The sequence below is a fragment of the Diachasma alloeum genome, unplaced genomic scaffold (assembly GCF_001412515.2).
Source record: "Diachasma alloeum isolate Michigan unplaced genomic scaffold, Dall2.0 Dall_scaffold_00524, whole genome shotgun sequence".
Lineage (NCBI taxonomy): Eukaryota > Metazoa > Arthropoda > Insecta > Hymenoptera > Braconidae > Diachasma > Diachasma alloeum.
In genome coordinates this window covers 70,593-96,681 of record NW_021680656.1, presented here as the reverse complement: position 1 = coordinate 96,681, position 26,089 = coordinate 70,593, and the positions used below count along the sequence as shown (strand labels likewise).

The window sequence follows — 26,089 nt, the reverse complement described above, 5'->3', positions numbered from 1 at the left end:
CCTTCCCCTCATCGACCTTCGCTGCTGCATCCGCCAAGGTTGCAATCGCCCCCGAGGTTTGATGCAGCTTCGCTCTCTTGCGACGTCTTCTCTCGGCTCCACTCAGTCTGACCCGATTCACATCGGTACCAGACTGGTCAGCCTTGTCAGACTTGTTGTGTTCGCTATCGCTGGCCCCACCCGAAGTTACTTTTTCAGTATTCAGATTTTTTAGATTGGTTTCCATTTTGGTCCCACGAGTACTGCGCTTAAGCGTTTTCACCTCGTGCATTGCCGCGATTGCCCAGGGCTTGGCTTGTCTCGGGTGGGTTACACCCAAAACTACTCTCAGAGGTCGCCCAGGTTTCTGAGAGGCACCGTTAGCGACACAGCTCCCCCTGTGCCACGCATCCTTAGGCACGGTATGGCCGAGTCCATGGCTTACGCCGCTCACACACATGGATTGGGTGGGCTTCTCTTAGCGACCGCGGGCGGCGGTAGTCCTTAAGACCTCCACCGCCCGCGACCGAGCCCCCTCACTGACGACAAAATGGGAACGGAGGGGGTATTAATAATAACTAATTAATTTTTATTTTTATTGGTTATTATAATATCATAATTGTTATGATAATTATTATTATATTTTCATTTTTTGATCAATAAAATAAAAATAAAAATTCAGTATTTTTATTTTATCAATGTCGAGTCTAACAAATGATGTCCGGAGTAGGCGCGTGGTGGTGGAAGGTGAATACTGTCGCATTCCCCGAATTCACTTCCCCAACAGCCCCTTGAGGGTAATTTTAACGGGTCTACTGTATTCTGCTTCTATCATTATTCATCAGTGAAATGAAGGAAGTTCGATAATAATGACGCGGAGGTGTTCTTTGTTCATGAAAGCGCGACACTTCCTTCAAATATTCAATTAATAATAATATACATCTACTCTTATTTCCACTTAATCCAAGCAAATCATTGATACCATTTTGAAGTTCCCTCTCCACCGCGTCTGTATCTGGTCACTTGCAATTGCTGCGACCTCTAAGATTTATTTGAAATTTTCGGTTTAGGCCACATATCCTCCGTACACAGTTCGACCTCCTTTCCTCTATTCTTTATGGATAACAATTAAGGGCCATAAATAGATCATGAAGCACTTAGATATCCAGCCATATTTTATGGCTTTTTAACATATTCAGTTAGGACATCGGCAACTGTGGCTATCTGCGTCAAACGATCATTAAATTCTACTGCGAAAATCGAAGTGATAAATATAGAAAAATTAACCCGCAATTATCCATTCACGTTTCGTAAAAAAAAGAATCAATTAATCTATCCTTTCTTCATTATTGTTTACAGAAAGGGTTGAAGAATGTATTCGACGAAGCAATATTGGCAGCACTGGAGCCACCAGAAGTCGTCAGAAGAAGGAAGTGTGTCGTCTTGTAGGGTGTTTACTTAGACTGCTGTTGAACTCCCATAAATAAACATACAAAAAATGCATTAAAAAACACAATTGGCTCGTGCATACCTGCCAAAAAACACTGTAAGTCTCAATAATGCATTGCACATTACGAATTGATTAAGCAGTTGAAGAAAACAAACACATGATGGAAAAAAGACATTGATATGTATGAAGTATGCGATGCCCAGATCATCATAGTTATGTATAAATACAATTTTTCGACATTTCCTTGAAAAACTCAAATTTATTCAGTTTCTTATGATCATAAAAAGTTTCTCTTCATCCTTCCTGGCCTCCGTGAATCTTTAGAAAGTCACGTGAATTTAAAAGATTGTGCCATATCTACCTCAACGTGCACGTATGGGCTGGGAAAAATTCGGAATTATCATTCAAATTTTTCATTTCAAAGTTTGATTTTGCTCCTCACAAAGAGATAAATCCATAAAAATCGTGTCATTTGGTCAAGAGGCATCAAAGATTTGGCAAAGTTTTTATTCCATTTGTTTTACTCCTCATCGCCTTTTATGTCATTCAATCGTAACAATAACGTCAATTCCAAATCATGTTCTACCGTTGTATGGGTAATAAAAATGAAATTCATGGAAGAATGAAGAAAAGGATAGTTTTTTCTAAATTGAGGAATTAATTTGCGCGATTGAGTTGTTTTCTCATTTAACACGTGGAATAGAAACTTGACATGAAACGTTTTTTTATAAGGCGATAACGTAATTTGAATCACACGCATTGTCGATTATTACTGAAATCCTTATTACGGATTGCATAAAACGAGGGAATGTATAAAAAACATGCAGAAAAAAAATTAGATTAGAGACAAGAAAAAAGCGGATTGAAAAACAAAAACATACTATTTCTGGGAGTAATTTTCCAATCACTTCGATATATTTAATAAATAAATAAGGCATTTTTAATCATAAGTTGCTAATGTGAATTTTTTAATAAATTGGTCTTCGAAAAATTGGAAATGCATTCTATATTTCTTTAGAAGAGTTCTTCTCTCTGTTGGCTTCCGAATGGAGGCTCTGTAAACGTGATTTTTTTCAGTTTCCTAATTTTTGGTGGAGATGCCTAGAAATGTCATGAAATATGAAGAAATGATATTGTAGCGTGTGTCCCCTTCCCCTCATTCGTATTGTAAAAAAAATTAAAGATAAGTTCCCCCGGCAACAAGAGAACACAGGCAGAAATCATCACAGAGATCGGTGAGTCCATCCGCCGTGATCTAGAAAAATATCGTAGGATTGAGAGAGAGGAACGCCTCAACCTCTCAAGATCAGACGTACCTGCACTACATCATCACGTTCTTGTAAATGTTTCTCACTGTGATGGTCAACGCCAACCCCCGAACACCCAGACCCCCCCCCTGTCGGAATTGAGGTTGTTGAGGGATGTAACAATTCACCAACAAATGTAATTAGTATTTGAATTACAGTTTAATCAAGACGTTTAGAATATATATACAAAAGAGAAAGAATAATCAAAGTGATCTGATCGGAGGTCAGTGTTAGACTCTACTGACTATAATAAATCGCGTAGGATGGGAATTTGGATACGCGTGACAATAGGTGCGAGCGAGAGGTATTTTATACTGGGCGCGTGACAGAGCGCGATGATGTCACCGATGTCCAGTTGTCTCTCAGTGTTGTCGTATCCGTGCGTGTGTTACGCGTTGGTGTGTGTGTAGCGAGACGCTACATGACTCCCCTGTTTAAGTGAAAAAAAGGTAGTTTTTCAGCACTGCAATAGAAAAAGCTTAATCTCGGAACAGGTGAAATGTAATAAGCAGGTGAAAATGAAAAAATTTTTGATGAGGAAATTTAGACAGTATATACGTGGATTGTCGGTCTGTTCGCGAAGTTTACGCGTCTCCTCGGCCTCTGAGTCCTGTTCGCCATGCTCGTGCTCGGCTGCGGCTGATTCTGTTGTTGTTGAGGTTCTTCTGGTACGTCTGGCGGTGGAGGCTGTCCTTGGACCTGGTCCATGTCCTTCGGCAGTACGTACGCTGATTTCAGTCGGTCGATGGAGATCGGTGTACTCTTGTAGTTACCCAATTCTCCGGACATGTACCAAATGACGAAGTATTTGTCATAACGACTGATTACGCGGCATGGGCCGATGTATGGTGATCGGTATGCCACTCGCACGTGGTCATCGCGGACAAAAACATGTGTACACGTCGCTAGATCGTTGAAGATGAAAGTTGAACGTGTACCGTGACGTGCAGCGGGAGTCGGTGAGATACTGCGGAAATGCTCGCGTAAATTTCTCACCAATTCTGGTGCTGCTGCTTGTTGGTTCGATGGGATGAGGAATTCTCCGGGTAGACGGATCGGTTCCCCGTATGTTAGCTCGGCGGGAGTCGTTTGAAGGTCCTCTTTCCACGCGGATCTCAACCCTAGAAGTACCAGGGGAAGTGCGTCGTACCAAGCTTCGACATGACATCGCAGTGCTGCTTTCAGTTGGCGATGTATTCTCTCAATCATGCCGTTTGATTGAGGATGAAATGGCATCGTCATCAACCTCTTGGTGCCCAGAATTCGCGTAAGCTCCTTGAAGGTGTCTGAGAAGAATTGACCGCCCTGGTCAGATGTAATTCTCAGGGGGATGCCGAATCGCGCGATCCAGTGATAAAGAATCGCGTTGACTACTGTTGGCATCCTCTAGTCGATCAGTGGAACTGCTGCTGGGTATTGCGTAAATCTGTCGACGATGGTCAGGCACCAGCTGTGTCCTTTTGAGGCAGGAAGAGAGACTAAATCGACGTGTATGTGTTCGAATCGTCGTGGTGGTGTCTCGATGTTAACTATTGATTTGACCGTGTGTCGCGTTATCTTGTTTTTCTGACACTCCAGGCAGTCCATTGGGCACAGTCTTTGTTTATGCCAGGCCACACGTAGCGTTGTGTCACGAGTTTCCGCGTGCCTTTGGGTCCAGGATGAGCCATTGAGTGCAGTGAGCTGCAGACCTGTTGTCTCAGCGGAGCAAGAACGTATGGGCGAACTGTACCTGATGATACATCACAGTACAGTGGTTTGTCCATTCCTAGGAGTTGTAAGCGGTCCAGTCGCAGGTTCACGTCCTGTCGCTGGAGTAATTGTCGGAGTTCTTGATCGTCGCGTTGGGCATCTACCAGCTGCTGAGGTGTGACGGCCGTCGTGATTTCCTCTACTCGTAATAGGGCGCCTGCCACGACGTTGTCTGGGCCCGCGACGTATCTGATGTCCGTGGAAAACTGTGATGTAGTCCAGTCTCCTGTAGTGCCAGGGTGGAGCTCGTTCCGGTTTCTGTTAGAACGCGTCAGTCAGCGGTTTGTGATCGGTGAAAATTATCACATGTTGTCCTTCAAAGATGTGCCTGATGTGCAGTACTGCCTCGTAGATTGCTTGCAATTCTCTGTCGTAAGCCGCGTGTTTCTGCGAAGAAATTCCAAGTTTCTTGCTGAAGAAGGCTAACGGCTACCAGGAACCGTGGTGTTCCTGCTGTAGAACGGCGCCGATCGCGTGATCCGACGCGTCTGTGAAGATAGCCCACTCTGCCTCGATATTTGGATGAGACAACAGAGTGGCTTCTGCTAGCGCTTGCTTGCTGCGCGTGAATGCTTCTTCAAGGGCTGGAGACCAGGCTACTGGTTGCTTTCTCTTGACGTTCGTCCCTTGAGTCGCGGCGTTCAGCGGGGCGAGGATTTCTGCTGCTCCCTTGATGAACTTCCGGTAGAAATTTAGAGTTCCGAGCTATCTGCGTAGCGATTTAACCGTTGTTGGCCTTGTGAGCTCCAGGATCGCGTTGACACGATCCTGGGGGGGTTTAATTCCTTGAACGTTGATCACGTGTCCGAAGAAAAGTACCTCTGGCTGTCCGAGGACTGATTTGGCGACGTTGATTATCAGCCTGTAGTCCTGGAGTCGTTGGAAGAGGATCCTCAGGTGCTCGCGATGTTGCTCCGCGTTTTCCGATGCTACCAAGATGTCTATGTATGGGAACAAAAATGGTAGATAGCGTGTGACCTCGTCGATCAGACGTTGGAATGTCTGAGCTGCGTTTCTGAGGCCAAATGTCATGTATGGAAATTCGAAGAGTCCAAATGGCGTGATTATTGCCGTTTTCTGGATGTCTTCGCGTGCCACTGGAATTTGGTTGAAGGCTTTAACCAAATCTATGGTGGAAAAGATTGTTTTGCCATGAAGTTTGGCAGCAAAATCTTCTAAATAACGAACAGGATACTTATCTGGTATTGTCCTGTCGTTGAGTGCGCGGTAATCACCGCATGGCCTCCATCCGTTGTTGCCTTTAGGGGTTAGGTAGGGGGAGTGCGGATGCCCAGGGACTTTCAGATCTCCTTGCGGTTCCGAGCGTCAGCATGCTAGAGAACTCCGCTTAAGCGGTTTTGAGTTTATCCGGCGCTAGGCGGCGAGCTCTGCAGGAGATTGGTGGTCCTGGTGTTGTCCTTATGTGATGAACGGTGAAGTGCTCCGCTTTGCTGAGCAATCCTCTCGGTTTTGTTATTGCTGGGAACTCTTTGAGGATCGACGCTTACGGTGAATTCTCGTTGATCTCAAGGAGCTTGACAGACGTCGCGCGGAATCGCGCGAACTGGCCATTCTATTGGAGGCCTGTCGCGCTGTCGATGATTGCTCGGTTTCTCAAGTCCGGTAGCAGACTGAAGTGATGCAGGAAGTCAGCACCGATGATGGGTTTACTGACGTCTGCTTCGATGAATCGCCATGTGAAATCTCTGCAGAGACCGAGATCTGGCGAGATGGAGACGTGGCCGTACGTGTCAATGAGGGTGCCGCGAAGAGTTTATAGCCACTGGTCTCCCTTTTGCTTGGTGGCCGCCTGCAAGGCGTGACAGAGACGTCTGAGCCTGTGTCCACTAGGTATTGGGTCCCAGTCGTCCTGTCGGTAATAAATAGGCGGCGGGATTGTGATTGAGAGACGACTTCCACCACTATTGTCTCTCCGGCGTTTCCCTGAAACTTACAACCAGGTCGACAGTTACGCACATTATCAGCATACTTGTAGTGATACCAGCAGGTGTCAAAATCCTTTGATACTTTCCTCGAGCTGAAGCGTCGGTGCGAGTGGCTACAGTGACCCTGTGAGCCGTCTCGACGTGTTCGTGAACGAGACCGTGGGTCGCGCGTTTGCATGGCGGCAACGGCCGCCGTCAGCTGCTCAATTCGCTCGAGGAGCGCCGTGTTCACTGCGTTGGCTGACGAGCTGGTGATTGCTGCGACGCTGTTCGGGTTAAATACCTCATGCACCCTGTCTGCTAGCTTCGCAAGATCATCAATGGAAGCGTTCTCCTAGGTGGCGAGTGTAGCTCGCGTCTGATCGGGGAGATGAGACAACCAGTGCGTTTTCAGGACCTCGTCGTCAATGCGTGGAACAAGACTTTTTAAATGTCTCAGGTGCTTCGACGGAGTTCGATTCCCAATGCTCTCCCTGTCGAGCAATTGGATGATGTTCGCAGTCCTGGATTTTGTGAAACATCTGATTAGTTCGTTTTTTAAAGTTTGGTATGGATTTGTTACAGGTCTGGAGACAATTAAATGTTCGACTTCTGCGGCGTAACCAGTGTCGATCAGCGGTACCGTTTTGTTGTACTTATCTGACTCGGTGACGTATCCCAGGTCAGCGAACTGTGTCTCCAGTTGCGCGAACCATAGCGCGGATTTGTCCGCGTCGAACGGCCATGCGATGAGCTTGGGCATCACTGTAGCCGTTGCTGTCGTTACGGTGGGAGTTGTTTGGATGTCAGCTGCTGTTGTTACCATGTTGATTTTATTTTATTTTATTTCAGAGAGAAATAAAATCGATGAATTTTACTTCACAGCGCGATTAAGCTTAAGGAATAAATTTGTGAGAAAAATAAAAGCTGTTGTATTCTCTATTTGTCACCAACACAACACAACGTCTATGGGTGTTCGGCAATGTGTCGGCGCGAGGTCACAAATATTCACTCGGATAAGAACGCGTGAACGAGAAAATGAATTTTTCAGTTGCACTGCACGCGCGCGAGACGCGAGGGTTTTCCCTTTTGTCATTTGAAACGTCGAATTTTCCTAATTATATCACGTCGGGGTCACCAATGTAGGAATTGAGGTTGTTGAGGAATGTAAGAATTCACTAACACATGTAATTAGTATTTAAATTACAGTTTAATCAAGACGTTTAGAATATATATACAAAAGAGAAAGAATAATCAAAGTGATCTGATCGGAGGTCAGTGTTAGACTCTACTGACTATAATAAATCGCGTAAGACGTGAATTTGGATACGCGTGACAATAGGTGCGAGCGAGAGGTATTTTATACTGGGCGCGTGATAGAGCGCGATGATGTCACCGATGTCCAGTTGTCTCTCAGCGTTGGGCGTATCCGTGCGTGTGTTACGCATTGGTGTGTGTGTCGCGAGACGCTACACCCCCGCACACACGGAAATGACAGTGCCTGCTGCTAGACTTATAGATAAGCCTTTTAATCTTACTTCTATCAATCCTACTAACGCTGTCGCTTCTGCTTCCACTTTACAATCCTTGACTTTGTGACATCGCGGTTGTCAATGGCGTAAATTAGATTTTTTTGAGTCGCCAAAAGTTTAGAAGGTCGAGAGTGAAAAATTTAGAGACAAAAAATAAATTACTTTGAGCAAAACCTGAGTCTCGGCGGGAGCTTACACTCCCCTCCATGGGAAAACATGGAGCCCAAGGGTAACGGTGACAATCATTATCACCCAACTAACACCCTTCAATTTTGCCACTGAGGATATCGCGGTTAAGGCTAAGTAGAAAAAGGAGGACCCTGAGAAGAATGTCTTGGGGTCGAGACACCGGGGTTCGAGGATTGGACACCCACGTACCCATCCCATAGCTTCGGAGATGACCGAGATTCGACGAGCCCATCCGGGCCTCGATCTTCCCCGGGCGGAGTACGAGGATCCAACAGGAACAGCGTGGGTCGACGGAAAGATTAAATGGAGCCGAGCGACGACGGGGTCGGGATGGAATGAAACTGAATTGAAGGAGAATTCAACAATTGGGAGCAATGGTTTAGGGTCCGCAGCGCCAAAACGACGAAAACGCGAGTGTATTTTCCCCCTCTCCCATTAACTTTTCGACAGGAGGATCGATGCGTCATTAGCACGATCTCGCAGTTCACCCCGAGCCAGGATCTGCGATATAGCTATTGAGAGTCAGCCTGATTGGCTTACATCATCTCGAGCGTCTGAGTTTTGGTGGCCTTCGAGCTGTTGAGAAGGAGGTTGGCCCTTTTGGGCTGTGGCAAGGGGTTGGCCTTTTGGGCCGTTTGAAGATTTTGGGAGGACTGGAGACCAAGGCAGGACCCTGAACCAGCGGCTCAGCTAAATATTCGTTCCTGATCAAAATTTTGGCGTCGTGGTGTTCAACCGGCCTTGTGCCATCCTGTAAATTCTATCTACTTTGTAAAATTTGATTTAGTTCTTTTGGACTATACTGAGATTGTTTCGGGCTGGATTTTGAGAGCGATATTGTGTGTATGGAGGCTGGGACTCCGTTAAAAATTGAATTTTCATCTTTGTCATAGAGAGTAGACCGTAAATTCGGTTATCAAATACGCGACCGTACAATTTAACTTTATTGTACGCGGGACCCACGGGTCCATAAATTTTTGCTATCATTTTCGTGGAATCATTGCGACCTTCTGACTTTACTACTTTTTCTTTTGTATATACTGGTTTTCGTCTACAATATATTTTTTTTCGCTTATTCTGTGGTTCTTGGTGGTTTATTTCGAGGGAGACCCTAGTAATCTGAAGCAGGGGGGATCGTCCCCCTCTTCCCCTTGAATTTTGAATCATGGGTAAATTTGTTGTTCAATTTCAGACTAAAGGATAAGAATAATGGGGTTGTCTATTTACCCGTATCAACTAATAAAATAGACTGGCGTCCAACTTTGGTTTTCTCCGCTGGGTGCTTTCAAATCTGGAGTTTACCTTGACCACTTAGGCTGGCGAGTAAAGTTCATGAAGTAGGAGAATCATTACGACCGTCTTCGCAAAAAATAATTTCATCAAACCAGACACTTATGACGGGCTACAATCTTGGTCGCGATATCGAAAATAATTTGAGATTGCCGCAGAAAACAACAGATGGTCTAAACAGACTAGAGCAGCTCAGCTTTTGATTCGACTTCATGGAAAAGTTGAACTGATTTCAGAAAAAATTTCCGACGATGACAAAAAGAACTACAAACGAATTTCAGAACTTTTAAATGATCGATTCGATGAAAAACATCTCTCGCGAATGTATTTCAATGAGTTACAGGCGCGAAAACAGAAGAAAGGTCAGTATCACTGTCGGTAACATTTCGGTGAGGTTAGATGTCGTTTTTGCTAAAATCACCGATCAGTGTATTTTCGGATTAGATTTTCTTTACAAAACGGAATTATTGAACGATTTTCAGTCGATCATAAATCGAAATCTCGATATAAATCCTGAAAACAAAATCGTTTCGGCGAAACAAAGAAGAAGAAGAAGAAGAAGAAGAAGAAGAAGAAGAAGAAGAAGAAGAAGAAGAAGAAGAAGAAGAAGAAGAAGAAGAAGAAGAAGAAGAAGAAGAAGAAGAAGAAGAAGAAGAAGAAGAAGAAGAAGAAGAAGAAGAAGAAGAAGAAGAAGAAGAAGAAGAAGAAGAAGAAGAAGAAGAAGAAGAAGAAGAAGAAGAAGAAGAAGAAGAAGAAGAAGAAGAAGAAGAAGAAGAAGAAGAAGAAGAAGAAGAAGAAGAAGAAGAAGAAGAAGAAGAAGAAGAAGAAGAAGAAGAAGAAGAAGAAGAAGAAGAAGAAGAAGAAGAAGAAGAAGAAGAAGAAGAAGAAGAAGAAGAAGAAGAAGAAGAAGAAGAAGAAGAAGAAGAAGAAGAAGAAGAAGAAGAAGAAGAAGAAGAAGAAGAAGAAGAAGAAGAAGAAGAAGAAGAAGAAGAAGAAGAAGAAGAAGAAGAAGAAGAAGAAGAAGAAGAAGAAGAAGAAGAAGAAGAAGAAGAAGAAGAAGAAGAAGAAGAAGAAGAAGAAGAAGAAGAAGAAGAAGAAGAAGAAGAAGAAGAAGAAGAAGAAGAAGAAGAAGAAGAAGAAGAAGAAGAAGAAGAAGAAGAAGAAGAAGAAGAAGAAGAAGAAGAAGAAGAAGAAGAAGAAGAAGAAGAAGAAGAAGAAGAAGAAGAAGAAGAAGAAGAAGAAGAAGAAGAAGAAGAAGAAGAAGAAGAAGAAGAAGAAGAAGAAGAAGAAGAAGAAGAAGAAGAAGAAGAAGAAGAAGAAGAAGAAGAAGAAGAAGAAGAAGAAGAAGAAGAAGAAGAAGAAGAAGAAGAAGAAGAAGAAGAAGAAGAAGAAGAAGAAGAAGAAGAAGAAGAAGAAGAAGAAGAAGAAGAAGAAGAAGAAGAAGAAGAAGAAGAAGAAGAAGAAGAAGAAGAAGAAGAAGAAGAAGAAGAAGAAGAAGAAGAAGAAGAAGAAGAAGAAGAAGAAGAAGAAGAAGAAGAAGAAGAAGAAGAAGAAGAAGAAGAAGAAGAAGAAGAAGAAGAAGAAGAAGAAGAAGAAGAAGAAGAAGAAGAAGAAGAAGAAGAAGAAGAAGAAGAAGAAGAAGAAGAAGAAGAAGAAGAAGAAGAAGAAGAAGAAGAAGAAGAAGAAGAAGAAGAAGAAGAAGAAGAAGAAGAAGAAGAAGAAGAAGAAGAAGAAGAAGAAGAAGAAGAAGAAGAAGAAGAAGAAGAAGAAGAAGAAGAAGAAGAAGAAGAAGAAGAAGAAGAAGAAGAAGAAGAAGAAGAAGAAGAAGAAGAAGAAGAAGAAGAAGAAGAAGAAGAAGAAGAAGAAGAAGAAGAAGAAGAAGAAGAAGAAGAAGAAGAAGAAGAAGAAGAAGAAGAAGAAGAAGAAGAAGAAGAAGAAGAAGAAGAAGAAGAAGAAGAAGAAGAAGAAGAAGAAGAAGAAGAAGAAGAAGAAGAAGAAGAAGAAGAAGAAGAAGAAGAAGAAGAAGAAGAAGAAGAAGAAGAAGAAGAAGAAGAAGAAGAAGAAGAAGAAGAAGAAGAAGAAGAAGAAGAAGAAGAAGAAGAAGAAGAAGAAGAAGAAGAAGAAGAAGAAGAAGAAGAAGAAGAAGAAGAAGAAGAAGAAGAAGAAGAAGAAGAAGAAGAAGAAGAAGAAGAAGAAGAAGAAGAAGAAGAAGAAGAAGAAGAAGAAGAAGAAGAAGAAGAAGAAGAAGAAGAAGAAGAAGAAGAAGAAGAAGAAGAAGAAGAAGAAGAAGAAGAAGAAGAAGAAGAAGAAGAAGAAGAAGAAGAAGAAGAAGAAGAAGAAGAAGAAGAAGAAGAAGAAGAAGAAGAAGAAGAAGAAGAAGAAGAAGAAGAAGAAGAAGAAGAAGAAGAAGAAGAAGAAGAAGAAGAAGAAGAAGAAGAAGAAGAAGAAGAAGAAGAAGAAGAAGAAGAAGAAGAAGAAGAAGAAGAAGAAGAAGAAGAAGAAGAAGAAGAAGAAGAAGAAGAAGAAGAAGAAGAAGAAGAAGAAGAAGAAGAAGAAGAAGAAGAAGAAGAAGAAGAAGAAGAAGAAGAAGAAGAAGAAGAAGAAGAAGAAGAAGAAGAAGAAGAAGAAGAAGAAGAAGAAGAAGAAGAAGAAGAAGAAGAAGAAGAAGAAGAAGAAGAAGAAGAAGAAGAAGAAGAAGAAGAAGAAGAAGAAGAAGAAGAAGAAGAAGAAGAAGAAGAAGAAGAAGAAGAAGAAGAAGAAGAAGAAGAAGAAGAAGAAGAAGAAGAAGAAGAAGAAGAAGAAGAAGAAGAAGAAGAAGAAGAAGAAGAAGAAGAAGAAGAAGAAGAAGAAGAAGAAGAAGAAGAAGAAGAAGAAGAAGAAGAAGAAGAAGAAGAAGAAGAAGAAGAAGAAGAAGAAGAAGAAGAAGAAGAAGAAGAAGAAGAAGAAGAAGAAGAAGAAGAAGAAGAAGAAGAAGAAGAAGAAGAAGAAGAAGAAGAAGAAGAAGAAGAAGAAGAAGAAGAAGAAGAAGAAGAAGAAGAAGAAGAAGAAGAAGAAGAAGAAGAAGAAGAAGAAGAAGAAGAAGAAGAAGAAGAAGAAGAAGAAGAAGAAGAAGAAGAAGAAGAAGAAGAAGAAGAAGAAGAAGAAGAAGAAGAAGAAGAAGAAGAAGAAGAAGAAGAAGAAGAAGAAGAAGAAGAAGAAGAAGAAGAAGAAGAAGAAGAAGAAGAAGAAGAAGAAGAAGAAGAAGAAGAAGAAGAAGAAGAAGAAGAAGAAGAAGAAGAAGAAGAAGAAGAAGAAGAAGAAGAAGAAGAAGAAGAAGAAGAAGAAGAAGAAGAAGAAGAAGAAGAAGAAGAAGAAGAAGAAGAAGAAGAAGAAGAAGAAGAAGAAGAAGAAGAAGAAGAAGAAGAAGAAGAAGAAGAAGAAGAAGAAGAAGAAGAAGAAGAAGAAGAAGAAGAAGAAGAAGAAGAAGAAGAAGAAGAAGAAGAAGAAGAAGAAGAAGAAGAAGAAGAAGAAGAAGAAGAAGAAGAAGAAGAAGAAGAAGAAGAAGAAGAAGAAGAAGAAGAAGAAGAAGAAGAAGAAGAAGAAGAAGAAGAAGAAGAAGAAGAAGAAGAAGAAGAAGAAGAAGAAGAAGAAGAAGAAGAAGAAGAAGAAGAAGAAGAAGAAGAAGAAGAAGAAGAAGAAGAAGAAGAAGAAGAAGAAGAAGAAGAAGAAGAAGAAGAAGAAGAAGAAGAAGAAGAAGAAGAAGAAGAAGAAGAAGAAGAAGAAGAAGAAGAAGAAGAAGAAGAAGAAGAAGAAGAAGAAGAAGAAGAAGAAGAAGAAGAAGAAGAAGAAGAAGAAGAAGAAGAAGAAGAAGAAGAAGAAGAAGAAGAAGAAGAAGAAGAAGAAGAAGAAGAAGAAGAAGAAGAAGAAGAAGAAGAAGAAGAAGAAGAAGAAGAAGAAGAAGAAGAAGAAGAAGAAGAAGAAGAAGAAGAAGAAGAAGAAGAAGAAGAAGAAGAAGAAGAAGAAGAAGAAGAAGAAGAAGAAGAAGAAGAAGAAGAAGAAGAAGAAGAAGAAGAAGAAGAAGAAGAAGAAGAAGAAGAAGAAGAAGAAGAAGAAGAAGAAGAAGAAGAAGAAGAAGAAGAAGAAGAAGAAGAAGAAGAAGAAGAAGAAGAAGAAGAAGAAGAAGAAGAAGAAGAAGAAGAAGAAGAAGAAGAAGAAGAAGAAGAAGAAGAAGAAGAAGAAGAAGAAGAAGAAGAAGAAGAAGAAGAAGAAGAAGAAGAAGAAGAAGAAGAAGAAGAAGAAGAAGAAGAAGAAGAAGAAGAAGAAGAAGAAGAAGAAGAAGAAGAAGAAGAAGAAGAAGAAGAAGAAGAAGAAGAAGAAGAAGAAGAAGAAGAAGAAGAAGAAGAAGAAGAAGAAGAAGAAGAAGAAGAAGAAGAAGAAGAAGAAGAAGAAGAAGAAGAAGAAGAAGAAGAAGAAGAAGAAGAAGAAGAAGAAGAAGAAGAAGAAGAAGAAGAAGAAGAAGAAGAAGAAGAAGAAGAAGAAGAAGAAGAAGAAGAAGAAGAAGAAGAAGAAGAAGAAGAAGAAGAAGAAGAAGAAGAAGAAGAAGAAGAAGAAGAAGAAGAAGAAGAAGAAGAAGAAGAAGAAGAAGAAGAAGAAGAAGAAGAAGAAGAAGAAGAAGAAGAAGAAGAAGAAGAAGAAGAAGAAGAAGAAGAAGAAGAAGAAGAAGAAGAAGAAGAAGAAGAAGAAGAAGAAGAAGAAGAAGAAGAAGAAGAAGAAGAAGAAGAAGAAGAAGAAGAAGAAGAAGAAGAAGAAGAAGAAGAAGAAGAAGAAGAAGAAGAAGAAGAAGAAGAAGAAGAAGAAGAAGAAGAAGAAGAAGAAGAAGAAGAAGAAGAAGAAGAAGAAGAAGAAGAAGAAGAAGAAGAAGAAGAAGAAGAAGAAGAAGAAGAAGAAGAAGAAGAAGAAGAAGAAGAAGAAGAAGAAGAAGAAGAAGAAGAAGAAGAAGAAGAAGAAGAAGAAGAAGAAGAAGAAGAAGAAGAAGAAGAAGAAGAAGAAGAAGAAGAAGAAGAAGAAGAAGAAGAAGAAGAAGAAGAAGAAGAAGAAGAAGAAGAAGAAGAAGAAGAAGAAGAAGAAGAAGAAGAAGAAGAAGAAGAAGAAGAAGAAGAAGAAGAAGAAGAAGAAGAAGAAGAAGAAGAAGAAGAAGAAGAAGAAGAAGAAGAAGAAGAAGAAGAAGAAGAAGAAGAAGAAGAAGAAGAAGAAGAAGAAGAAGAAGAAGAAGAAGAAGAAGAAGAAGAAGAAGAAGAAGAAGAAGAAGAAGAAGAAGAAGAAGAAGAAGAAGAAGAAGAAGAAGAAGAAGAAGAAGAAGAAGAAGAAGAAGAAGAAGAAGAAGAAGAAGAAGAAGAAGAAGAAGAAGAAGAAGAAGAAGAAGAAGAAGAAGAAGAAGAAGAAGAAGAAGAAGAAGAAGAAGAAGAAGAAGAAGAAGAAGAAGAAGAAGAAGAAGAAGAAGAAGAAGAAGAAGAAGAAGAAGAAGAAGAAGAAGAAGAAGAAGAAGAAGAAGAAGAAGAAGAAGAAGAAGAAGAAGAAGAAGAAGAAGAAGAAGAAGAAGAAGAAGAAGAAGAAGAAGAAGAAGAAGAAGAAGAAGAAGAAGAAGAAGAAGAAGAAGAAGAAGAAGAAGAAGAAGAAGAAGAAGAAGAAGAAGAAGAAGAAGAAGAAGAAGAAGAAGAAGAAGAAGAAGAAGAAGAAGAAGAAGAAGAAGAAGAAGAAGAAGAAGAAGAAGAAGAAGAAGAAGAAGAAGAAGAAGAAGAAGAAGAAGAAGAAGAAGAAGAAGAAGAAGAAGAAGAAGAAGAAGAAGAAGAAGAAGAAGAAGAAGAAGAAGAAGAAGAAGAAGAAGAAGAAGAAGAAGAAGAAGAAGAAGAAGAAGAAGAAGAAGAAGAAGAAGAAGAAGAAGAAGAAGAAGAAGAAGAAGAAGAAGAAGAAGAAGAAGAAGAAGAAGAAGAAGAAGAAGAAGAAGAAGAAGAAGAAGAAGAAGAAGAAGAAGAAGAAGAAGAAGAAGAAGAAGAAGAAGAAGAAGAAGAAGAAGAAGAAGAAGAAGAAGAAGAAGAAGAAGAAGAAGAAGAAGAAGAAGAAGAAGAAGAAGAAGAAGAAGAAGAAGAAGAAGAAGAAGAAGAAGAAGAAGAAGAAGAAGAAGAAGAAGAAGAAGAAGAAGAAGAAGAAGAAGAAGAAGAAGAAGAAGAAGAAGAAGAAGAAGAAGAAGAAGAAGAAGAAGAAGAAGAAGAAGAAGAAGAAGAAGAAGAAGAAGAAGAAGAAGAAGAAGAAGAAGAAGAAGAAGAAGAAGAAGAAGAAGAAGAAGAAGAAGAAGAAGAAGAAGAAGAAGAAGAAGAAGAAGAAGAAGAAGAAGAAGAAGAAGAAGAAGAAGAAGAAGAAGAAGAAGAAGAAGAAGAAGAAGAAGAAGAAGAAGAAGAAGAAGAAGAAGAAGAAGAAGAAGAAGAAGAAGAAGAAGAAGAAGAAGAAGAAGAAGAAGAAGAAGAAGAAGAAGANAAGGAGAAGGAGAAGAAGAAGATTATCATCATCATCATCATCAATCATCATCATCATCATCATCATCATCGTACTATCAGGAGTAAAAACTACCGCGGAGCTAAGAAAATCGCGAGGCTACTTGCGAATATGAAGAATTTAGAGCTAAGTTTGAATAAATATCTCGGAAAGATACCTGACTCCTTGCTCGAGATTTCGAATTCGCTAGAGGACCGATAATCGCCCACCAATACCCCAGGATGAACACAAATGGAAGTACCACCGGCTCAATCTATCATCCGTAAACCCAAGCGAGTGTCTTTTCTACCGACCCCCAAATTCGAAGAATTACCTGCGGCCTAATCCAGTCCGTTAACTGAAATAACATCGAACCCAAAGATCCAGAAATCGGCTAGACAACTTCGGTTTTCTTTACCGTCAGTGTCTACAGGACCCGAGTTGGCAGATGAATCAACACCTACGTCAAATATGACCGTAGGATCCTCAAAGGGGAATAGGGCCGGGATTCAGCTTCAACCGACTGCAAGCGTCTCAGAATTACTGAATGAAGTGTATGATGACGTAACAGGGGGAAGATAACATGACTCCCATCCCTAACACTGTATTACAACCGGGCATGATAGAGACGGACGATGGTCTCACGTTCCGTCGCGGTCATCTCGTTCGTTTTCTCGCAACAAACTGCGAAATAAATGGTCCTGTCGGAAAACTCCAATTCGAGAATTTAATCGATGTTCATGAATTAAGGCATTATAAACCTGTTATCGGTGAGGTACTCGTCACTCCGGTTGGCAAATGGAACACTTTTACGATAATAATAAAGAATCATCACACTCAGAGACCTGAGATCAACGACGTGTTATTAGGCTTAGCACATCTTCGTGATGCGTTGCAACACTATCGAATAACGTCTTTCCGAGTATCGACTAGCGGTGATGAAACTAATAAGTTAGATATTCGTCCGTTGCTCGAGAAAGTTTTTGAATCGTATCCGATGCAAATCTATTTATGCCATGGACAAATAGAGAATCCAAGCAAAGATATTCGCCCTGAAATTATTCGTGAAGCTCATAATAGTCTTGTTGGGGGTCACAAGGGAGTTGTTAAGACCTGTCGTAGAATTCGAGAAAGATTCTATTGGCCGGCCATAGCTCAAGAAGTTACAGAGTACATTCGCCGCTGTCAAACGTGCCGGAACAGAAACTTTCACAAATAAAAACACATCAACCTATGGTGATCACGAACACGCCCCTACAAGTTTTCGAGAGTTTCAATAGATACCGTAGGGCCACTCTTGCGTACGCCCCGTGGCAACCAGCATATCCTCACCATGCAGGATAACCTGACTAAATATTGCCTAGCGACAGCTCTCCCAGACTTAGATACAGAAACCATTGCAGAAGCTCTGGCTTGTAGTCTTTATGCAGTACACGGCTCACCTAAAACACTATTGTCAGATAGAGGAATTAGCTTCACTAGTAAGATATTTGCACAAGTGTCAGAAATATTCAACGTTAAACATGTGACATTGGGATATAGGCCTCAGACCAACGGGGCCGTTGAACGAAGTCACCACGTTCTCGTTGAATATTTACGAACCGTATTGGAAGACATGAATGACTGGGACTTGGATCTCCCATTTGCCATGTTCTCTTATAATACGTCGGTACACTCAGCTACAAATTTCTCACCTTTTGAACTGGTTTTTGGTCGAAAAGCTCGATTACCGTCAGAGTTCCCGGATGAGAAAATGATTGAAACGTACAGCGAATATATAAATGATTTAGTGTCGAAATTAGATAAAATTCAGATCGTGGCCGCAGACAATCTTAACAACGCTAAGCAACGTTCAAAAATACTTTACGATCGTGACGCTAATCCGGTCGATTTCTAGGTGGGTCAATGCGTCGATATACTGGTAAGACCTCGCAAGAGTAAACTCGATGGTCATTATAAAACTGATTATGAAATTGTGGAAATTACCGAAAACCGCCATCTTATACTAGAAGATGCCGATGGCGAACGATTTATGACACACCGTAATGATGTCAGGCTAGTACCTAACTGAATGGATGAAATACTATGCTGACAAATTTGAATTTTTTTCCTCAAAAATTAATGGATATTGCGCCTTCAAACTGTCAGGACAAATTTTCATTACAACGTGCTCACTCGTAATTTTATTTGAAAAATATATCTCATTGTAAGGGGAGGGGGGCGTAAACGACGAATGGAATCATGGTGACTGGTCTACTCATATTTCTACTGGGAGTGCTGGGGCTGTTCCAACCTATCTATGGATGGCATATAGAACACTCTAAAGATGGACCACCCGACGATCAAGTGTCTTACACAGTCCTACCTGACACAGTGCTATCTGAAGCATAATCCTGGAATTTATTACGAACCTGTACAAGACCTTCAAATAATACGTAAACAGTGGCAGATAATTACTGGTATCGACTTAGTTATGCTACATCGCCAAATCGATCGAGTGATGAGCCCATACCTTCCATCGCTTAACGAGAATTGTATGAAAATTCTTAGCCAGGAGGAGTGTCATAGGTTCTTGAGATTGAATTCAATCGCATCGATGCAATCTGAGATCGTCCAGCTGAATAGCCATCTTGAAGAGTTTTTCTTCTCTCCTGCAACAAAACCGATAAGCATGTGCGGTCCACGTGTGCCACCGTTTGCTTTTGTTGGAAGTCTCCACCGTAGTCTCTTCGGATTGATGGACTATTACCAACACATAACCAAGGAGATTGACTGGCTGTATCAATCCCAAGGCGAGATTACTTCCATCGTGAATAACTCCACTCACATATTGAGGTTAAAGATAGAGAACATCAATACGTGTCTCAATCACACCAATAAAAATATCTTGGCATTGAAATCCGTTGCAGAAGATCTACAAACCTAATTCAACCGAGAAGATCATGAAGTGAAGAAACCCGAATACATCGTTTATTTGGCCCAGGCCGGAATTGAGACCGAGTCCTCTCTACAACGAGTGTTAGATGCGACAGCAGATATCATAGGTGCTGTAGATACTGCCAAACATAGCCGATTGTCACACATACTCTAAACACCTCAACAACTTCACGATATCACCGAAAACATCAAGTCCACACATCCTGAACTGGAATTTCCGATCCCTTTTAGAGCCACAAATTTCCCGGCCTTGTCCAGAGTAAGTACGATCAAAATAGCACATGCAAAGGGGAAACCTCTAGCCATCATCAATTTGCCATTGTTGGATCGACAAATTTACAATCTTTATCGCTTACGCTCTTGTCGTCGACCTCAGCTCGTTGGTAACCGGACCATACCAGCTCACGTTACACCTGAGAAGCCCTACAAGTTCGTCTCGGAAGATCGTAGGAAATATGCGTTGCTGCAACCGGAGGATTTAGAGGAATGTTCTACACTGAGGACCCGGGTCGCCTGCCTACCACGGTTGCCCATCAGCAACTCGGTACAACAACCAGTCTGCGAGATTATGCTCCTGTTAAAACCATCAGCGGAAGCGCTACCTACGCACCTGTGACATAAAGATCACCAAGTCACGAGGTGTTGAATGGACTAACTTGAGAACTAGCACGGAGTGGCTCTTCACCGCTATCGAGCCTGAACAAGGGGACATCATCTGTAAACAGAAGCTCGTGGACACAGTCAATATAACTGGAACCGGTGTTATTATGTTGGATAAGGACTGTGACCTCAGGACAACAGGAGACCTAATATCACACATAGGTATCCTTCAAACTACCGAGCTTGAAATTCACCTACTACCCAGGTGAATTTATCCATTGTCGACTTCGCCTCAGAACTAGCCCATGTACCCAAAAAGGCCAACTCACTCACATCTATTCGTATAGATCCACTGCCAAACATTCAGGACCATCTAGCAAGCGAAATGCGTCTAGATGAAGCTCGGCGCAGACTAGAGGAAATTGGAAAGGCACGTCAAGAAGAATATCATCACAAATTGTGGACCTTCGGTTCAGCAGGAGCATTGAGTCTACTGGCCGTAGCGGGCACCTTGTATGCCGCACTCCGATGGAGAAGCATGTTAATGACTCTTCTGTGTTCCTGGAGGAAGGGTAGACTGCCAATTCAACCCGAAGAAGCTCCTACATCCCCAGTGAACAGGCAGCAATCGAGTTCCTTGCCTATACTATCGACTTATCCACGCGAAGTGATTCCTCCGAGAATCCTCTCTGAAGCTGAAATTTCCGGACCCCTACGCCACGAAGATCGATTGTACACAGCGGTCAAACACCCGAGCCACAACATTGAAGATCGACTTCAAGATGGACCATCATCCCAACAGCCCCCGTCAGCAGCCCAGCGCTCTAAATCTATTACTCTCGCAATGTAAAAATCCAGAGCCATGAGTCTCACCAGACCTTTACTTTTTTTTGGTGAAATAGTATAATAATTCATGGGGTCACATATATGGGAAGATTCTACATTTTTTATAATTATAAATCATAGAGAAAGAGAAGGCGAGAAAGCGAATTAACTTTGGAAAAATTCAAGCGAGCCTGACAACTCGTGACGGCTGTCAAAATAGTTTTGTCATTCTGCACGGGGGGAATGTTACATACAAAATTTATTCGTGAATTTTATTGTATTTATGCTCGCTTAAAATCCTCATTCATTTCATTCTCACCGGATGTCACCTGCAAACCCTGCAAATTTCTCGATAAACTTACATATTCAAAACTCACACCGATAGGCACGTGTGTCCAGAGGATGCTGTCTTAGCACTTTCGGGACACTTCAATGCCACTAAAATGTAAAATTTTGAACTCACTCACGCTTGGGGAGCCATCGCAAGTAATTCCCCGCTTGACTTCTATAATTGTCCCAATAGTTGTCATTAAAATTAGCCGACGCCGTACTCCAGCCCATCGAACATTCATAGAATTGAATCGAGGCTTTTCGGTAAACCGAGCCATAAAATTTGCGACTCTACCAGGGTCAATACAGTAAAACGTGAACAATCACGCACATCTTCGTGGTTCGCGTCAATTGCTGTGAGATAGGACTCAGTTAAAATTCAGTGAAAAATAAATTCGATATAATAAACTAATTGACGTGACTTTTGGTGAGATAAGTTAAAGAAAACGATTGGATTATATTGACTGGATTATACAATTGGATTAATTACAACGACTGGCTGAATTGGACTGCGGATTGAACCGAAAATTTGAAACCCCTACTACGCAACATTTTATTATTGTTCTCTACAAAATTTGCGAGGAATTATAAGAGTGAGCACCAGATAAGAATTTATCATTATTAAACCAGAATTTCCGTTGAAATCATCTACTTCCCATAGTAGCGTCAGATTACCTCTGTATCTCTTTCTCTCTTTTCCAATAAAGAAAAATTAGTTTCTCAAATTCAACACAATTTAAAACGAAAAATGAACAGCTCTCTGTAAAATTGAACGTTTGTTGATAACTCCAAGTTTGAATAAAAATTGTGTAGTTTCTAGTTCCGAATGTTTTCATTTGTTTTTCAATAGACATTCTATCATTATAGGAATACCATCCTATTCATATCGACCATTGTAGGAGAAGTTTTATCTTCAAGGCTAGGATCCATTAAAATTTGGAAGGTAAGGCTGCGCAAGAAAGTAAGCCGTAGAATTTACTTACATTCCTAAAACTCAAGTAATACAGACTTCCGTCTGTATATCACAAAGTCAATAGAATTCGATTTTTTTATACAATTTATTCTATTGACATATTTTCTCTAGGATTCCTTCAGCTCAAATTTTCTAAATTATTTTGTTCGATTTTCTTTATGGAAAGAAAAGAAGTATGGAATGAAAAAAAATTGGGAAATTCAAGGCGAGAAAATTCTATAGAATATATTTCAATAGAATAAGTTGTATAGAAAAATCGAATTGTATTGACTTTCTCAATAGAATAATTTCTGTTGAACATTTCAATAAGAACGGCGAAAAACTTATAGAAAAATCGATAGAAAACCAATAGAATTGTTTAGTGAATTCACTAGGTTTTTCTATTAAATTTTTTCGTGCGTAGTAGGATGCAAGAGGTATTTCGGTGCTGAGACTAGTAAAATTTTTGCGATCAAACCTATTGACAATGTGACGAGGCAGAAGTTTTCATTATCATTTTTGTATATTTTCACCGCCATTTCCCATATTTTCCCTCCCCCACGATAAGCCCCCCAATATTATGTACTCCGTCGCCGTTGAATCCTTGATCTTCCCCCCATTCCCCCTCCCCCCCACATTCGCTCGATTACACTCACCCCGGAATTGAGACAACGAGACAACGTCACCCGAAGCTGCTGTCATCGCCGACTCTACTACGCAAACCGCAGGAGCCAGTGCCCCCAAGAATTACCCCACGCAAGAGCCCCCGAAAATGTCATGCCCCTCAATCATCGACTTCACACGTCCCTGCACTGTCACCAGGAATCTATGTAAATCAGTTTGATTGGCCTCCCGAAGACGTAACCGAAGAAAGGCGAAGGAGTAAAGGGGCAAAGAACGGGGAGAAGAAGCGTCGAAGCGTCACTCGTTCGACAGCTGCCCCAGTGTATAGACGTGTTTTTTCTATTGAGAGATTGGAAGGAGAAAATAAGTGAAGGAATTGCCGAGTACAATCCCAACGATTAGTAACCGGAATCCAGGAATCGCCAAGGAGAAACGGAGGCTCAACATTTGAGGAGAACGCCCAGGAAGTAGGAGATACCCCAGAGTCGAGGAGAAGCCCAGTGTAGCGAGACGAGTGAATACGAGTTACCCTCCCCCATTTTCCCGATTTACCATTTTTTCCCTTCATCATTACCCCCAACGGTGAGTCCACNATTATTTTGTTCGATTTTCTTTATGGAAAGAAAAGAAGTATGGAATGAAAAAAAATTGGGAAATTCAAGGCGAGAAAATTCTATAGAATATATTTCAATAGAATAAGTTGTATAGAAAAATCGAATTGTATTGACTTTCTCAATAGAATAATTTCTGTTGAACATTTCAATAAGAACGGCGAAAAACTTATAGAAAAATCGATAGAAAACCAATAGAATTGTTTAGTGAATTCACTAGGTTTTTCTATTAAATTTTTTCGTGCGTAGTAGGATGCAAGAGGTATTTCGGTGCTGAGACTAGTAAAATTTTTGCGATCAAACCTATTGACAATTAATGCAATTATGTACTAAATATTTCCTATCAGAAAAACTGCAGATCAGCTGCAAAATTTTCCAATAGGATCGGCAACAAACTAAGAGAATCTTCAANCAATATTATGTACTCCGTCGCCGTTGAATCCTTGATCTTCCCCCCATTCCCCCTCCCCCCCACATTCGCTCGATTACACTCACCCCGGAATTGAGACAACGAGACAACGTCACCCGAAGCTGCTGTCATCGCCGACTCTACTACGCAAACCGCAGGAGCCAGTGCCCCCAAGAATTACCCCACGCAAGAGCCCCCGAAAATGTCATGCCCCTCAATCATCGACTTCACACGTCCCTGCACTGTCACCAGGAATCTATGTAAATCAGTTTGATTGGCCTCCCGAAGACGTAACCGAAGAAAGGCGAAGGAGTAAAGGGGCAAAGAACGGGGAGAAGAAGCGTCGAAGCGTCACTCGTTCGACAGCTGCCCCAGTGTATAGACGTGTTTTTTCTATTGAGAGATTGGAAGGAGAAAATAAGTGAAGGAATTGCCGAGTACAATCCCAACGATTAGTAACCGGAATCCAGGAATCGCCAAGGAGAAACGGAGGCTCAACATTTGAGGAGAACGCCCAGGAAGTAGGAGATACCCCAGAGTCGAGGAGAAGCCCAGTGTAGCGAGACGAGTGAATACGAGTTACCCTCCCCCATTTTCCCGATTTACCATTTTTTCCCTTCATCATTACCCCCAACGGTGAGTCCACAATTGTTTTGTCCCCAGTAAAGTTTGATTTAAGAGTGAGTTTATTGAGATTATTATTTATTTAGATTTCCCTGCACCCGACTAGCTTCTCCCCTTTGTCTTAAAAAGAATTAGCATCTCCCCCATTTTCTTTTACGTGTACAAAAGCAACCTGGCCTTACCCATTTCCCTGGGTCAAAGATAAAAGGCTCTAATAACGTCTTCTGACGATCCGTATTGTAAAGAGTTAAAGAATATATTTATTTATTTGACTTTATCCCTTATTGTTCCTTCATTTGAGCTAGCCCACCCCGATTACTATTAATAAATAGAATAATAGCAAAGGTGAAGGTCACAACAATTAATACAATTATGTACTAAATATTTCCTATAAAAAAAACTGCAGATCAGCTGCAAAATTCTCCAATCGGATCGGCAACAAACTAAGAATCTTCAATGGACATCTGAGAGAGAAAATCTATAGAATTTTCATAGCCCAGTAATGAGCATAAACAAGTGGCCAGTAGAGCGGGACATTTAGAGGTTGATTACGCGCAATTATTACTTAGCCACCCAATGCGAAAGAGACAATTCGATTTTAGGGAGACCCACAATTATCCAGCACAGCTTGAGTTCTCAAGTTGGGACAATTTTGTGTGGATTGTGCATATACCTTGTCCGAATAATAAGGAAGCATATTGTTAGTTTTGAAGGAATCAAGTGGTTGAACAAATAAGTACTTAATCATTGGAGTAAACAATCGAGTGATTACGAAGAGCGGGGTCAAAATATCAAAAATTGCAACTAAAAGATAAGAACAAAACATGCGCAATCGGCGGGAGTTGCTGGGTAAAATGGGATAGTGGAGTAAAATCGACTATATGTAGTGTAAATTAGCGTTTTTTTGTTGGTGAATAATGTTGTCTATCCACGGTCGTTTTTTTGTTGCTATTACTTATGATGATCGCCAGATTAGACATGTCTCAAGTCAATTGAAGGGATATTAATTATTCTGGTTGTCTATATAATGTTGTCTATATATGTCGCATTTTTTTCACCGATGTAGGGTGTGAGAGAGACTTATCGGAATGAATTACGTTTTACTATTACTTAATATGTTGGGAAATTTATCTCCAACGATATGTTATGTCCTAATTATTCTCAGCAAAAAATCCTCCCCCTATTCCAAAATATCCAAAAACCCAAAATAAAGAACGGCGTACAAGATTTAAATTACAGAACAATATTAATAACAATTAAACAAAGGGCCAAACAATTAAGTGCAAAGGACCAAAATTGTTCCCCTGGACGAAACAAAAACTTTCAGCCCTCACTCACCCCGTTTGGACCACCACAAAACCTACCCCCACTACCCAACACGAAATAAACAAATTGCCCCCAAAACTAAATTATAACAACAAAATCCTCGCACCATACAAATACGTCAAAAGTTCCGCCCCACAACGACGAAACTTTTGACCCATCACCCAAAAAGAAATTTCGAACACTGCAAAAGTTATTAACAAATAACTTTAGCAGGGGTCCAATTCTTCCCTAACAAAACATGTTTGCTAAAATCCAAAATAATAGTTTCACCCAAAACTTCCCATAACAAAGAACGACCGGGCAACAAAACCAAACAATCCAAGCCCTCACTCAATCCAATCGGATAACAATTACAATTGTTAACAACAAATTCCTCTAAAAATTTTCAATCAACCCTAATAAATAGTAAAACACAAATTCCAACCAAAGTGATATTTCCAAAAACGCTGCACAACCAGCCCAAGAAAACAAACCGACAATTTCGACATTCCATCCATAAATAAAAGAGCTAGCTAAATAAACAATAACTAACTAACAATCGACGTGACACCCAAACAACGCGTTACCTAGAAAAATGTCCTTAACAAAAATTGTTCGAATCATCGAGACCCTTCCGGCAAGCCAAAACAACCCCCAAAAATAATCCCTAAACCACCCCCAATCTGAAAATGAACGTAAAACACATTCCAATCATTTTTTTCGGCACAACCGATGTCGAAATTGCCAACAGGCAATTTCAACATCGCCCTAAATTCCTCAGGCTATTTCAAAGTCCAAATATCCAAAACCCCAGGAGTAGAATCAGCGAAAATTCGATCACATGAACAGGTGTTCCACGTCGAATTTTCGTCATAAACCTCCAAATCACCAACTCCCACCTCATAAAGCCAACGCCTAAACTCAAGACTTAAAAACTACAA

At 40.9% G+C, this 26,089-nt stretch overlaps 2 protein-coding genes across 2 annotated transcripts in view; one reads left to right on the top strand and one right to left on the bottom strand.

Moving 5' to 3' along the window:
* LOC107042820 (cdc42 homolog) overlaps nucleotides 1-2,422 on the top strand; it is a gene marked incomplete at its 5' end in the record, with an annotated part of 153,328 nt that extends 150,906 nt beyond the window's left edge. The window contains one exon of the mRNA XM_029126445.1: nucleotides 1,339-2,422. Within this exon, the coding sequence (XP_028982278.1) occupies nucleotides 1,339-1,428 (90 nt within the window). The remainder of the gene's footprint in view (nucleotides 1-1,338) is intronic.
* Nucleotides 2,423-3,279: 857 nt separating this feature from the next.
* Nucleotides 3,280-4,119, bottom strand: LOC107042819. The gene has a single exon (XM_015264017.1). It carries the CDS (start codon nucleotides 4,117-4,119, stop codon nucleotides 3,280-3,282), a length of 840 nt encoding a protein of 279 aa, XP_015119503.1.
* Between the last annotated feature and the right edge of the window lie 21,970 nt (nucleotides 4,120-26,089).

Excerpts from the sequence above, each read along its gene's own strand:
- LOC107042819 (XM_015264017.1), bottom strand. The coding sequence starts at position 4,119 with ATGCCAACAGTAGTCAACGCGATTCTTTATCACTGGATCGCGCGATTC.